Source organism: Myotis myotis, unplaced genomic scaffold (genome assembly GCF_014108235.1).
Source record: "Myotis myotis isolate mMyoMyo1 unplaced genomic scaffold, mMyoMyo1.p scaffold_m19_p_21, whole genome shotgun sequence".
In the NCBI taxonomy this organism is placed as follows: Eukaryota; Metazoa; Chordata; class Mammalia; order Chiroptera; family Vespertilionidae; genus Myotis; species Myotis myotis.
The window spans coordinates 1-14806 of NW_023416326.1; the positions used below are offsets into that span (position 1 = coordinate 1).

General features: G+C 51.4%; 1 protein-coding gene across 2 annotated transcripts; it reads left to right on the top strand.

The window, feature by feature from the left end:
* The first annotated feature begins 152 nt into the window (after positions 1–152).
* KLHL12 (kelch like family member 12) lies at positions 153–13954 on the top strand. 2 transcript variants are annotated; one of them, XM_036354645.1, is made up of 13 exons: positions 153–290; positions 981–1150; positions 2177–2410; positions 2863–3016; positions 4349–4566; positions 7159–7308; positions 7541–7655; positions 9158–9264; positions 10009–10204; positions 10835–10993; positions 11312–11410; positions 12111–12297; positions 12475–13954. In XM_036354645.1, the coding sequence occupies exons 3-13, from the start codon at positions 2216–2218 to the stop codon at positions 12599–12601; spliced, it is 1707 nt and encodes a 568-aa protein (XP_036210538.1). In that variant the 5' UTR covers positions 153–290; positions 981–1150; positions 2177–2215; the 3' UTR covers positions 12602–13954. The 2 variants fall into 2 exon arrangements, with proteins under 2 accessions (XP_036210538.1, XP_036210539.1); XM_036354646.1 differs by lacking the exon at positions 10835–10993.
* The last annotated feature ends 852 nt before the right edge of the window (positions 13955–14806 follow it).

The following is a 14806-nucleotide window of genomic DNA, read 5'->3' on the forward strand; positions in this document are numbered from 1 at the left end:
CGGGTCCGCAGCCGGGTCCAGGGGTCACGTGATGCAGCCCGGGGCGGCTCTCACGCTTAGCGTCATCACGTCGCGCGGCCGGCTGGCCCTGGTGATCACGTGACGCGGGGAAGGCGGTCTTTGCGCTGCGACGTCATCACGTTGCGCGGCCGCGGGGCGGACTGAGCGAGACAAGCTCAGTGACGGCTCCCGAGCCTTCGGGTCGGGGCGGCGGCGGCGGCGGCTCCTGGGCTTCTCCTGAGCCGCCTGCTGGCCGCGCGCCCCCCTCTCGACCCCGCCGGCGGGCGCAGGTGAGCTGACGGCAGGGCGCTCGGTGTCTCCGTGCCTCCCTCCCTCCCTCCGACCGGCGGGCCTGGCCCCCAGGTCGTCTCTCCGCGGGGACGGTGGCGGGGGCTCCCCGCCCCTCGTAGGGGGCCTCCACCTTCGGCGCCGGCTGTCGTCGGGGGCTTCCCGCTCTTCCCCCGCCTGGACCGTGGCGGTTGCGGGTCTGACGCCTCTCCCGAACCTCCGGCGGGGGACCCCCATTCCGGTGTCTCGGAAGCTCTTGGGGGAGGGGGGTGCTGGCTTCGCGCGCCGAGGCCGATCCCCACGCTGCACCAGGGCGGCCCGGCTTGACCCTGAGGTGGTGCCGCCCAGTCCAGGCCGAGCCCGGTGGGAGCCCCTGCAAACGGGCTTCGCTCAGACCTCCCCGGTCTGCAGAGCGGCGCCCGGAGCTGGAACATCACCCGCTTGTGACTCACTGTCACCTGGGTCCGCGGGCTGCGGGGGGTGGCCAGGGGAGCTGCACGGCACGGGCTGGCTCTGGACGGCCCTGGTGGGAATTCAGGGGCCTGTTTGCTCTTCAGAATCACGGCTGTGAGCTGTGGGCTCGTGGGTTGTTTTGTTGTTTTGTTTTGTTTCTTTCTTGAATCGTCCATGAAAGCGTTGGAACCCAAATAAGAGAGAGCCTCTTAGTAACCACCCCGTTTCATTCCCCACAGGCTGTCGTTCAAGGAAAATGCAGTGTGACTACAGCCTGTCAGTAATCGAGAAAGTACTTCTGACACCGACTTCTTTTCAATGTGGAATCTGTTGCCGAGTTCGTTTAACTGATGCGCACAGTCAACTTTGCAAGTGACTGACTGTGGCAGAAAACGAGTAGTGAGTTTGGGTAAGTTTCTGTCCTCGTAAGGCTCTTGGTCTCAGTACAGAAGAATTTCTACAAATACTGGTTTGCTGGTGTGGATGGACATCCACGGATGATGGAGACTCGGAGGAAGAGCCTTCCCTGAAAGACTGTTCATAGCTTAGCCAAGTGAAAGTCCATAGACAGGCTTGCATGGCTCCCCTAGCCCAGTGTAGATACTGGGTCCTCATTGGGTCCAGGTTTATTTGGAAATCTTCATACATAATTCTCTACATACTTCTTTGGAAAAAAGTTTATTTTTGCTGGCTCTGGCTTTTACTGCTCTAAGTTGAATACCCAATTCTTCATTTTTTGCATTCATTTACTACATATTTATTGTAAACCTGCTGTGATAGAAAAATATATATACATTGCCCTAGCCGGTGTGGCTCAGTGGATAGAGCATCGGCCTGGGGACTGAAAGGTCTCCTGGGTTCGATTCCTGGTCAGGGCACATGCCTGGGTTGCAGGCTTGATCCCCAGGAGGGGGCATGCAGGAGACAGCCGAGTGATTCTCTCTAATCATTGATGTTTCTGTCTCTCCCTCTCCATTCCTGTCTGAACTCAATAAAAATATATTTAAAAAATACATGTATATATACACAATGGATTTCCATCCTCTAGCTATTTACCCATTTAATCTGCTTATGGATATTCAATAGTAGTGATAGAGGCCTTTAAGCAATTTTATTTTTCCACCATTTGATCATTTCAGACAGGAGCCTTGTGAAGCTCTGCAGGGCCCGTATAGTTTCTGTTTACAATGCAGTTGAGTGTTGATGATGGGTGCCAAGTGGCAGGGGCACTCTGCTATTGGAGTCCAGAGAAGGGAGAGCATTCTTACTCGGGATGATTAGCGGCCGGACTGCGGGGTGATGCCAGGAAGAAGAGTGCTCCCTACTCCGTGTTTGGTTCTGAGGAAGCCGCCTTAATTTGTAAAGCCGTGTGGAAAATGTTTCGTTTCCCCAACCCTTCAGATACGCTCATTGTTTTTCCCTCTTGTATTTCCAGAATCCAAGGACCCCTTTCGTCGTTTCTCCACTTTGCTTGATGGGAGGCATTATGGCCCCCAAAGACATCATGACAAACACACATGCTAAGTCCATCCTCAATTCCATGAACTCCCTCAGGAAGAGCAACACCCTGTGTGACGTGACGCTGAGGGTGGAGCAGAAAGACTTCCCGGCCCATCGCATCGTGCTGGCTGCCTGTAGCGACTACTTCTGTGCCATGTTCACCAGTGAGGTGAGAGGCCTGCCCTTTCAGTATGAAAGTAGAACTTTGGCAGGAATTCATTGGTTTTATCGCTTGATTCTCAAGAGTTTTCGTCTTTATTTTTAAGAATAACTATTACTCATAACTTCGAGGATGTATTCTAGGCAAAATATGCCATCAGCGATTCGGTGATTCCAAAATCAAGTTAATCCAGTATCTTGCAAAGTATCAAACAACTCAGTAAAATTGATATTCCAGGAAGGTGTCACCTCACTGTGTGCTCTTGGGTTAGATTCCGTTCCTTCCCCGTTGGAACAGCTACAAATACATGCTTTATACAAATCCAGCAAAATAGACTGTCACTTTAAAAAGATGTGTATTCGGTTCATATTATTAACATCCCTCAGGCTGTTGGATATGAGATGCTGCCTTTATCATGGAGAATTATAACCACGAGTATTTCATACCCTTTGAATTTTCAGCTTTCAGAGAAAGGGAAACCTTACGTCGATATCCAAGGTTTAACTGCCTCCACCATGGAAATCCTGTTGGACTTTGTGTACACAGAAACCGTGCACGTGACGGTGGAGAACGTGCAGGAGCTGCTCCCTGCAGCCTGTCTGCTGCAGCTGAAAGGTACAGGTGCTACTATTGTGCATGCCAAGATGGCCCGGAATGTTTAACGTGAAGGCTGTGGAGACAGACCTAGGCGCTCACATGTACTGCCCATGCACAGAGATCGGGTTTCAGTCGCAATAGAAAAGGCCTCTCCCGATGTGAGTGTCGGGCTCCTTAGAAGAGATCATTTATCCTGTTCTGTTTTCAGAAAAATGGAGGAGGAGAGGACAGATGCGCTTCCTTGCGTGCGTGTACACAATAGCCTGCAAGGACACAAGAAACTGATGCTGTTGTCGCCCACGTAGAGGGTTGAGATGGCCAGGCGGGTAGGGAGGCTGGGGGCCTGTTCATGGGAACCCTTTGTACCTTGACTTTTCTGCACCATGTAAAGTGTGTATTGAACATTGTAATTGACACACAAGCATGAAGTGAACGTTTTCACGGAGGTAGCGGTGCTGACCCTTCCAGGGCCCCGTCCGCTCCTTCACTCGGTGCTGTTTCTGCTGTTTTCCGTTTTAATGGTTGAAACAGTGGAGGGTTCTGCATTACTGCACAGCCATACCGTTAGGTTTACGCTCTGAACTTCTCAGTTAGAGAAGTATGAGCCAGATATTAGTTTCCTATTGTTTCTTCCCTGGAGTCTTCTAGTAAATTAAAAAAAAACTCAACTTTTCAACTACAGGTGACATTCACTATTATATTAGTTCGGGGTGTACAGCGTAATGGTTTCACATTTATGTAACTTACGAGGTAAATTTTCACATAGAGTAGAAATTAGGTACATCATGCTGAATTAGAATTGGTTTTATAGCTTGATTTTCAAGAGTTTTATGGGCAGTTTTGCTTAGTTGTGCCAGTGTCCGCAGAAGCAATTTGTCTTGCTATACTTGTTTTAAAGCTGAAGCAGAAACCATCATAAAGGCCTTATTGGAGCCGAAACCGGTTTGGCTCAGTGGATAGAGCGTCGGCCTGCGGACTGAGAGGTCCCGGGTTCGATTCCGGTCAAGGGCATGTACCTGGGTTGCGGGCACATCCCCAGTGGGAGATGTGCAGGAGGCAGCTGATCGATGTTTCTCTCTCATCGATGTTTCTAGCTCTCTATCTCTCTCCCTTCCTCTCTGTAAAAAATCAATAAAATATATTAAAAAAAAAAAAAAAGGCCTTATTGGAGGTCACCTATGCATAACACAGAAATAGGTTTGCATTCCTTAAGCATGAAATTTCTAATCTGGTCCTTAGTGCTGAGCCAGGGTTCTCTAACTCTGTAGAGAAGATGTTGCGATTGAGAACAGAGACCAGAGCACAGCTGGCCTCGTGTCCTGAAGCATTCAATGTCTGTGTTTGTCCTAGGTGTGAAGCAAGCCTGCTGTGAGTTCTTAGAAAGTCAGTTGGATCCTTCTAATTGCCTGGGTATCAGGGATTTTGCTGAAACTCACAGTTGTGTTGACCTGATGCAAGCCGCTGAGGTTTTTAGCCAGAAGCACTTCCCTGAAGTGGTACAGCACGAAGAATTCATCCTCCTGAGTCAAGGAGAGGTGGAAAAGCTAATCAAGTGTGATGAAATTCAGGTACAGATTTGGCTTCTTACGGTGGCTTCTTTAAGATTGGGCCATTCCAAAAAGCAAGGTGGAGTTCCATGTTTCTGTATTCTGTAGCAGGACTTCTTACTCCACTGTCCACATTGGCTCCACGGGTTTCATTAAATGCCCCTGAGATCACATGCCAGGTTATTGGCGTGTTTATGGAGGTAGTTCACCACCTTCCTGAATGAAATGTGTGATCCCAGTGTTTAAGAATCACTGCTGTACAGAGGGGATGAAGCAGAAATTGGAAGGAAAGTGAATTTCTCTGTTACCCACTCACTCATCTTACAAACATCTATCGCGAATAACTGTGACATAGCAATCCACACGCCAGGTTCTGTGGACCCAGAAGAAAGAGGCAGTTCTTGTTTTCAGAGAATTCACAGTGCAGTGGGAGAGACAACACCAAAACTGATTGTCATAGCGTGAAATGAGAGTAACAAGCCTACTCAAATGGCCTTGCATGGGAGAAAGAAGAGTGAGCCTGGGTTTAAATTAGATCAGAAAGGGAGGACAGAGGTTGGAGACGGTGAGCAGGAGCCAGGTTCTGAGTACCACGTGGGGACGAGCAAGTGAGGGAGGGGCCTGGGACACGGGTGTGAGGCAGCGTTCAGTGCTGAGCCCGGCAAGGGAACTTCAGTCCCACTCCCGTGCTGTTTTCAGTGCACGTGCATCTCGGGATCGTGAGAAGTCTAGCACAGAGCTGCTCGTATCAGGAGGCCTAAGGCCTTCCTCTCCAGCCGTCCAGTTCCGCGATCTAGTCAGGAGCGTCTGGGAAATACCTAGCAGAGCACGTGGGGGGGTGACGTCCACCTGTGGGCTTTATCCCCACAGTTAGGGGACATTCTGCTCTATGGGAAGCTCAGAGTTCCTCCTCCCCGCGTCCCCCCTTGCTCTCCTTGGATATAGTAAAACATGAATTTTAAATTAGTGGATTCCTAGACATTAGTGGCTCCTCGATTTCAAGGGCTCCCAGCGCTTGGCCCTTTACTCTGTTCTACCCAAGGTCGTCGGTGACCCTTACAGACCTCGGTGTGATCAGGTCACAGGCCGGCTTGAGGCTTTTCATGGCTCCCAGTCGCTCTCAGAGTGAAGGCAGTCTCCACGGCTGTGACGGCCTCGTTTACGTCTGCAGCTGATCTGTCCCCACCCGTTCGTTCCACGGCACCCTCCTCAGCCCCCAAGTGGTCAGTGCTGCTGCGCTCTGGGACAGCGCCGTGGGCTGGACATCCTGAGCAGATGGAGAGGACCTGTGTCCGCGCTGTCCAGCTCAGTAGCCACTGGAGCACCACAGGCTGGCGAGTGTGGCCGAGCAGCCGAGTTCCAGTTCCACTTAATTTTGATGAATGTCAGTGCAGTTGCCGCACGGGCTGGCTCCGGGTGGACAGTGCGGCTCCAGGTTTCTGCTGGTGCTCTGTCTGCCCAGAGGCCTCTCTCCCTGGCCAACTGCTGCTCGCCCATCAGATTTCAATCCCTTGCTTCTGCAGGGAGGCCTTCCCTGGCCCGTCGGTGGGAACGAGGAAATCTCGTGCATTTCTGTCTCGTGGCCCCTGTGCTCTCCCAGTGCCGTGTGTAAGGACCAAATGGGAGTCCGCACTTTCTGATTTTACCATGATCTCCCCACTCCAGGGCCCGGTTCATGTCAGACCTGTTGACCACCGAGTGACCGCCTCTGGCACAGTGCCTGGCACTCAGTAGGTGTTCGGGAAACCCTCGGAGGAGGGGACGTTCTGCGACATTTTCTGTGTTTTCAGTTCTTGGGAAAAGTTCACAGAGTGGTTTCCTGTGTAGGTCCTGTCTCTCCCTGGAAGGCGTCTGTCAGGACGGGTACCCTCGGGCTGGTGGGAGGGACCCAGGACCCTACTCGGTGTCGTCTTTGGGTGCTGTCACACCTGGTACTCTTCCAGGGGAATAGTGCCGGCTGTTTATGGTTCTTACCTTATCCTGTCGGTCATAGCTAAGTCTAGACTCAGGTTCCCCAGGTGGTGCCTATGTGCAGCGTGTCCCCCAAAAATGTATCCACACTCTAACAGCTGTTAGCTCAGCTTTGAAATGAAATGCATTTTAATAAACACTGCCTTTATAATTAGCCAGAATGTGGATACATTTGGGGGCACCCTGTATATTGTCTCAGTAGCTCCATGCCTCTTACAGCAGGTGCCCAGGTGCTGGGCCCACAGTGATGTGGAGAAGCCAGAGGGCATCGGCGGCACGAGGGAGGGGCGTTCCCTTAGAGCCGCTTTGAGTCGGCAGCAGATCCTCCCCACGCCCCCGAGAGCTTCAGAATGACCGGAGGAGGGTCGCGAGTGGAGGACATTCTGGAGGAAACACCAGCCGTGGCTGAGGGCTTACTAGGCACTCTCCGTCTCAAATATTTCACCCACTTTCACCATCATCTTCTTCCTGGTCTTAGGGACTTGTGTGTGAAAAGATGTTTTCCTAAGAACCCAGCTCTTTCTGGAAGATGTTAAATAATGGTGGTCGGGGACGGGAACAGGAAGGGAAAGGCAGGCCTGGCTACTTTCTGAGCTTGTGAGGCGATTGGCAGAACACAGATCTGTAATTGTGCACTGATAGGTGGATTCTGAAGAGCCCGTCTTCGAGGCCGTCATCAACTGGGTGAAGCACGCCAAGAAGGAGCGAGAAGAATCCCTGCCTGACCTGCTGCAGTATGTCCGGATGCCCTTGCTGACCCCCAGGTACATCACAGACGTCATCGATGCAGAGGTGAGTCCTGGAAGACACAGGATCCCGAGCCTGACTGTCCGACAGCTTAGAGTTGTGCCCTCAGGTTCCTTAGTCATTTCCGACGCCACAGCGTAGTTGCTGCCAGAGCCTCATGGAACCACATTTTGGAAATTGGTTTCTGCATAAGAAGTTAATTACAACTTAACCATAAACATGCCACTTATCCTTACGACATTAGTGGGGCCACGCCCCCCTCTGCTCTGTGTTCCAGCCTTTCATCCGCTGCAGTCTCCAGTGCAGGGACCTCGTCGATGAGGCAAAGAAGTTCCACCTGAGGCCTGAGCTGCGGAGTCAGATGCAGGGACCCAGGACCCGGGCTCGTCTGGGTGAGCTGGCGTCTGTAGGAAACTGCCCCTGGCCTAAGAAGAGCATTCTGTAGGAAATACAAAGACCATGTGTCAGGCCTGTTTTTAACCTTTTCTTCATCGTGTGCTCTCAGACGATCACCTTACCACCCGAGCTTTCTTCCTTTTCTATTGTGCACAACTCTTTGGAGGACTCAATGAGATAAAGTGTGGCAATTTATAAATTGTCAAGTTTTGTTTCAGTATGTTTGGATTCTGTGAATGGAGAATTATTTAAAATGTCATGTAGGACTCGGTATGTTCCCATCCACCTGTCCCCTTCTCCTGTGTGCTCCCTTCTGGGTGTGGAAGGAAGGAGGAGCAGGTGGTGGGGACAGCCCAGGGATGGGCGGGGCCTGCAGTGGGGTGGAGCCCTCACTCCGCCAGGCTGGTGGGTGCAGTTACACGGGATTTCCTCAAAAGACTCTGTCTTTGGAAAGAAACAAGGTAGGAAAGGTTATCAGATGTCTTTGGGAAAACTGTAGAGAAGATTCCCTTTAGGAGCCTAGTCTTATGATGACTTGGCAGTTTTGATGACAGTTGGCTATACTGGAAAAATAAAAGTTCACAGAAAAGAGATTTTTTAAAATATGTTTTTAATGATTTTAGAGGAAGAGAGAGGGATAGAGAAATAGAAACACTGATGAGAGAGAAACATCAGTCGGCTGCCTCCTGCATGGCCCCCACTGGGGATCAAGCCCATAACCCAGACGTGCCCTGACTGGGAATCAAACCAGTGACCTCTCAGTGCACTGGATGACACTCAACCGCCTGAGCCACGCCGGCCAGGGCATGGAAAAGAGATTTTTAAATATATCACTTGGTTCCTATTTCACAACTCTCAGCTTTTTTGAGACAAGGTTAGGAGAGTGGTCTTTCATCACCAAAAAAACTTCCGTTTTGAGGTACAGGCTGAGAAGGGCAGGGAGCTCCTCTTGGCTCCTATGTGCACGTGGAACCTCAGTCGATATGTCGGCCAGAGTCGTTTGGGTGGTTGGAAAGGTGTGGTGGACTCAAATTTGCCTTTTGCAGTTTTAATGTCCAGAAATTTAAATTTAAGATATTTGAGCTCTCAAGAGCTAGAGCCTCTAGAACAGTGGTTCTCAACCTTCTGGCCCTTTAAATACAGTTCCTCATGTTGTGGTGACCCCCAACCATACAATTATTTTAGTTGCTACTTTATAACTGTAAAGTTGCTACGGTTATGAATCGTAATGTAAATATCTGATATGCAGGATGGTCTTGGGTGACCCCTGTGAAAGGGTCGTTCGACCGCCAAAGGGGTCGCGACCCACAGGTTGAGAACCGCTGCTCTAGAAGACGTAATTTCCTATTAGGCCACCTTACAGTGACTCTTCTTTTTCGACTACTTCTCTGGGCGCGTAAAACGACATCGTTGTAGAGCTGTTTCTGCTTATACTCCCTGCGCGTGTTCACCCAGCCAAGGGCGGTGCAGAGACCTGCCTTCCTCCCTCTCTCCTCAGGAGCCAATGAAGTGCTGCTGGTGGTTGGGGGCTTTGGCAGCCAGCAGTCTCCCATCGACGTGGTAGAGAAGTATGACCCCAAGACTCAGGAGTGGAGCTTTTTGCCAGTAAGTAAGGGTGGAACCCATCGTGGAGAAAGAGCTCACATGTCCTCCGTCCCTGGCTCTGGGTCATGAATAACCCAGCTCAAAAAATAGGAAAACCTAGTAACTGCTAACGCTCCTTACAACAGTGTCATGCGCACAGTAGGTATTCAATAGAGAATTATCAACTATTTACATTAGGTCAGACCTCAGAATGCCAGTGTCAGCTGCCATCCTGTTTCAGCACCCTCCAGAGTTGTCTGTAACTCCCAGCATGCTCCACTGGTCCTGCTCTGTCACCCTGAGCTTGGTGTTAAGTTGTGTGAAATTGAACTCAAGTTTGTATCTTTCTCAGTCTGTCTGTTTGAGTGGTGAAAATAATAATAATTCTGAGAAAACCTGGAAATCTTTCAGTCAGTCCTCATGACGTTAGGGTTGTTGAGTCTGGCCCTCTGATGAGCAGTGCGGGAAAACGTCCACTCTAGGGGAGGGCCTGAGTCTGGCACAGAGCCCTGTAGAGGGGAAGGAGTGAGACTGGCGAACAGGAAGCCTTGGAGGGAGGAGGGAGGAGGGGTGCCGGAGCCTTGATGCTAGAGCATCACAGCACGTGAGAGAGAGAGCGCTCAGCGGCAGACAGCTGGAGGCCACTGAGGAAGAGCTACTGCCGAAGCTCCTGCTGGCAAGTGAAGAGGCGGAAACAGGACGGAGAGCCGGGGGGCCGAGGCTGCGTGACTGAAGTGCTCTGTACCCTTCTCTCCTGGACCATAGAGCATCACTCGGAAGAGACGTTACGTGGCCTCCGTGTCTTTACATGACCGGATCTATGTCATTGGTGGCTATGATGGCCGTTCCCGCCTCAGTTCAGTGGAATGTCTGGACTACACAGCAGATGAGGATGGGGTCTGGTATTCCGTGGCCCCAATGAATGTCCGACGAGGCCTTGCCGGCGCCACCACCCTAGGAGGTAGGCTGGGTGTGTTGCCATGCTGTGGGGGCTGGATCGGGGCTCAGACCTCCCTGCTGTCTGGCAGGAACATGGCAGGGAGGGTCCCGGTGAGGTCAGATGCTCCTGTTGGCTTGGGCAATAGCAGTTACAAAGCTGCTCAGTGCTCACAGGAGCTTCAGCGCTGACAGCATGCTGGGTAGGGTCACAACATACTGAGTGGGACGTGGCTCTGGATTTCTGGGACCTGCGGCTGGTCTTCAAGGACTTCATCCACTGTCTGTACGTGTGGCCTGTGCTCTCTTCCTTATCGATAAGACTTCCTTGACTTAGCCTGTAAGAAACACTTTGGTTTTGCTCCCAAGCACTTGAAGGACTTGTGGGGAACTGGTAGAGCAAAGTGATTAGAAACCTCTCCTTGGGGGAGGGCATGTGCTGGGGGTGGGTATGGCCGGGAGAGTTCCATGGGAGGAAAGGAGACCTATGTAATACTTGAAACAATAAAGAACTGAAATTTAAAAAATAAATAAATTTCTTAGTGAAGAATGAGGCTGTTGTTGATATAATTAGAGTGATTTATGATTAAAATGTTTAAATTCACAACATTAAAAAAAGTCCTCTAAGAGTCTGTGGTTGGTTCATTCTGAGCAGATATGATCTACGTCTCTGGAGGCTTTGACGGGAGCAGGCGTCACACCAGCATGGAGCGCTATGACCCCAACATTGACCAGTGGAGCATGCTGGGAGATATGCAGACAGCCCGGGAAGGCGCGGGGCTGGTGGTGGCCGGCGGTGTGATCTACTGTCTAGGTGTTGAGCCGGGGAGGCAGGGATGGGAGAGGGCGTCATGGGTGGCAGCCTTTTCGGGGGGAGGGTTCTCTTTTTACCAGAATCAAGGTCATAGATGGCCTTCAACTAAAATCCTGGTTTATCCCAATACAGTTCCATTAACTGGGATTATCTTTTTCGTGGGAGCAGATAATGGGATCCTGTTAGATCTCTCTTTGGACTGTTGGAACCCTTGAAGGAGAACTGAGATTAAGGATCAAGTGGGAACACAGAGAAAGGCAGACAAGAGGGGCTGGAATTTGTGGTTCTTTCTGGAATGGCCTCTACTTTGTCTTTCAGGAGGATACGACGGCTTGAATATCTTAAATTCTGTTGAGAAATATGACCCCCATACAGGACACTGGACTAATGTCACACCGATGGCCACCAAGCGCTCTGGTAAGACCGTCGGGTCTGAGGGAGGGGCAGTCTGCTGTCAGATCTCTGCTTGCACGGGGGGGGGGGGGGGGGGGGGGAGCAGTTACAGGACAGCCCGTCAGTCGGGGTTGTAGTTCCTCTTGGCTCGGCTTCAGTGAAGCATGCGTCAGATTTCACCTTCCTCCTCGCCTCTGGTCTCCGTGTCCTGAGAATGAAGACAGCTTTTCAGATGGAGTATACACTTCAGGACAGAAGCCTCTTGTTTTACTCATTTTTTAAATCCCAGCATTGTCACGTCTGGTACAGTAGTGTGTGTTTCGCGTGTTACATGGGCGAGTGCTGGGCTCTGAGGCAGGAGAACGCTGTGCTGTTGTGGTTCTCTCTCTCTGTATAAACTGCTCCAGAACCAGTCACAGCTCCTTTCCTTTCTTCTCTTTCATTGCCTTCTTTGTCCATTTCTTTCTTTTCTGTTAACGGAGAGTCAGGTTCTGAATTAATGAAAGTGAAGGTGAGAACCATTTTGTGTGCTTTTCTTCTCATTTCAACTCCCACCAGTGGGTTTACAGATGGGATAACCTGTGCTGGCTGATTATTTCAGGCCTGTCTGGCTCTGTGCCCATCCCTGAGCTACCTGAGGACTCAGCTGGCCGTCAGCGACCGTGTTTTCTTTCTAGAATCTAGCCTCGGTTCAGTAGTAGTAACCTGCTCTCCTTCTTTCCAGGTGCAGGAGTAGCCCTGCTGAATGACCATATTTATGTGGTGGGGGGATTTGATGGCACAGCCCATCTTTCCTCCGTTGAAGCGTACAACATCCGCACCGATTCCTGGACGGCTGTCACTTGCATGACCACCCCTCGGTGCTATGTGGGGGCCACCGTGCTTCGGGGTCGACTTTATGCAATTGCAGGGTGAGGATTTAAAACCAGGCTGGGGCCATCAGCATCAGGACAACATGATCTGATCCACACTGTTGGGTGGAGACAGGATGTGGGTCAGGGGAGATGTCTCCATGGCGACCTCAATGTGGGATGTGGGTGGAGAGGAACAAAAAGCTCATTTCCCTCTTTTGCTTCTTCTCCACTCAGATATGATGGGAACTCCCTGCTGAGCAGCATCGAGTGCTATGACCCTATCATCGACAGCTGGGAAGTGGTGACCTCCATGGGAACCCAGCGCTGTGATGCTGGCGTGTGTGTTCTCCGAGAGAAGTGACCTGTTGGAGCTCCATCCAGAGCTAGTGACCAGTCCAGGGGCCAGATAGCAGGAGAATCAAGGATCATGCCCAGAATGTCTGCTGCTCGCTGTGTGCTCAGGGCGATTACAAGCACCGGTGCCATGATGATGGTCTTTATTTGCACACACTCCCCCTCGCGCTAGGACTTGCCCCTGAGTCGAGTGGTGAACGGACACTCACGGGGAAAGAATGCACTGAGTGGATGTGCGAGGCCAGGCCACCTCCTGTCTGGGCAGCACTCTCTGGTCATGTCTGACTCACCACGTGCTTGGGAGGACATGCATACGTTGCGCCCGTGTGTTGCAGAGAACTAAGGTGAGGGTGGCCTACTAGAGGTGGGCAGTGTCCAGCCGACATCTGGATTGGAAGGATTCCAACCCAAGTCAGCCTGATAAAGTGCAAGTCCTGTTTTCCAGGAATAAGTATCTTTCCTGGTCTGCAGGTAGCTGCAGCACAGCTCTGTTCTGGAGGGGAACCCAGGGAAGCGCCCTGTCACAGCTGTGGGGCTTGGGAGACGCCTGTGTGACACTCCCGGGGGCAGAGCTGTTGTATCCGAACTGGGCTGAGTGAAGTGACCTGAACTCGCTGGCATGAGTGAGCCTAGACCTCCACAGACGTGAGGCCTGGAAGACAGGGTGGATATTGGAAGGGTCTTCTGATGTCCCTGGTCTTTCTGGACTGCAGTGTGGTTTGCCTGGCCCTGGTGCCTGTGCGAGACAAGCACCGTGAACAAGTGTCGGGTGGGCGGGCGGAATGGAGTCAGTGGGGGACAGAGAAGTACCTGTGAGTTTGTATTTGTCACACTCCTGCCAGGGCTCATCCCCCGCAGCCAGGTTTGCCTCGGGGTGAGGGCTCTGTTGAATCAGATATGACTGTGCTGTAACATTTCCGTACTATTTATTGGGGGAAGGGGTGGGGGTACAGCAGCCTGAAAGTTCAGCTACTTGGCATTGCCCGTCCTTTCAAGCGCACACTTCTGCTAAGGGGTGGTTTTACTGCTGTTCGGTACATCTCGTCCTTGTCCTACCGTTGGGTTCCCAACCTGTCCTTAGAGTGAATTATGTTCATCCCAGGACAGAAGAATCAAAGGACAGCCCAAAGTCCTGTGTTATCCAGTCCCTGCTCACCATTTCTGAGCCCCCATTCTAGGCTCTCCTGTGCTCGAGTGAAATTCTTGCTTTAGGGTATTGGGAGTGTGGGAATGTGATGACCTAAACGAAAACCCTTTCCCTTTACATTGAAATTCCATTTTCTCCCTGAATTGAATTGACCTAAAGAGTTCATTTCCTTTGTATATTTTTAAGAAAATATTAAAAATAATCTGTCTCAAATGCCTTAAGAAAATTTGTGGCAAACCAGCACATTTCGGGGAGCAGACATAGAGATCAGCTGTGGGTCCAGAGTCTTCACCCTGTTGGCCTGTGTTTGCCAACTGGCTCCACTGTTTCTCTGTAGACACAGGTACGAGAGTCTCACCAGGAAAATGTTTCTGAATTTGCCATATTCATTGACTCCTCTCACACGAGGCGTGTCCTTGAGCCCTGCAGGGAATCCAGAAAAGCTCGTTTAGTATCCACTTGAATTTCAGGGTTTTAATCATCCCAGCCCTTCTGTTTGCTTCCGTCTATGGCACGTGACAGAAACAGCTGTGCAGAAGACCTGCAAAACTGCACAAGTCCAGACAGCCCCAGAGCAAAGGGAAGGGGGAGCCAAAGAGGAAGTGGTTCCTGAAGAAGCCGCGGGGCGAGCTCTCTAGCAGATGGACTGCCTGCTGGTGAAACTGCAGCTGGGAAACGGGTGCCTGGCTCAGCTAGAGCCCCTGGGGAGGCGGCCTCCGTGGCTCCTCAGAGGAGTTTCAGACACGACACCGCAACCGGCTGTTTGCAGTGCTCCCTCTCCATGCCTCCCCGTCACACAAATCCTGCCCACCCAGGGGCGCCCCTAATAGGCGGTTCCTCCTGCTTTTCTCGGTCTCTTAACTGGAAGCCAGTCACTTGGTTATCCACCACGGAAAGCAATTGTTCATCTTGTGCGCACACATTTGGTTCGTTTCTGGGTTCTGCACGGTTTTATCTCTGTCCCAAATCCGTTCCTGTATTTTTACTCCCTCGTAGTGCAGGCCTTTCACCCGGACCCACGGAGCAGTGGCCTCCTGATGTCCTCGCCACTTCCCTGTCTTCCAG

Coding starts and splice junctions, on each gene's coding strand:
- KLHL12 (XM_036354645.1), top strand. CDS start 2,216: ATGGGAGGCATTATGGCCCCCAAAGACATCATGACAAACACACATGCT. Junction 4,567..7,158: donor TCAAGTGTGATGAAATTCAG/GTACAGATTTGG, acceptor GTGCACTGATAG/GTGGATTCTGAAGAGCCCGT. Junction 7,656..9,157: donor CAGGACCCGGGCTCGTCTGG/GTGAGCTGGCGT, acceptor CTCTCTCCTCAG/GAGCCAATGAAGTGCTGCTG.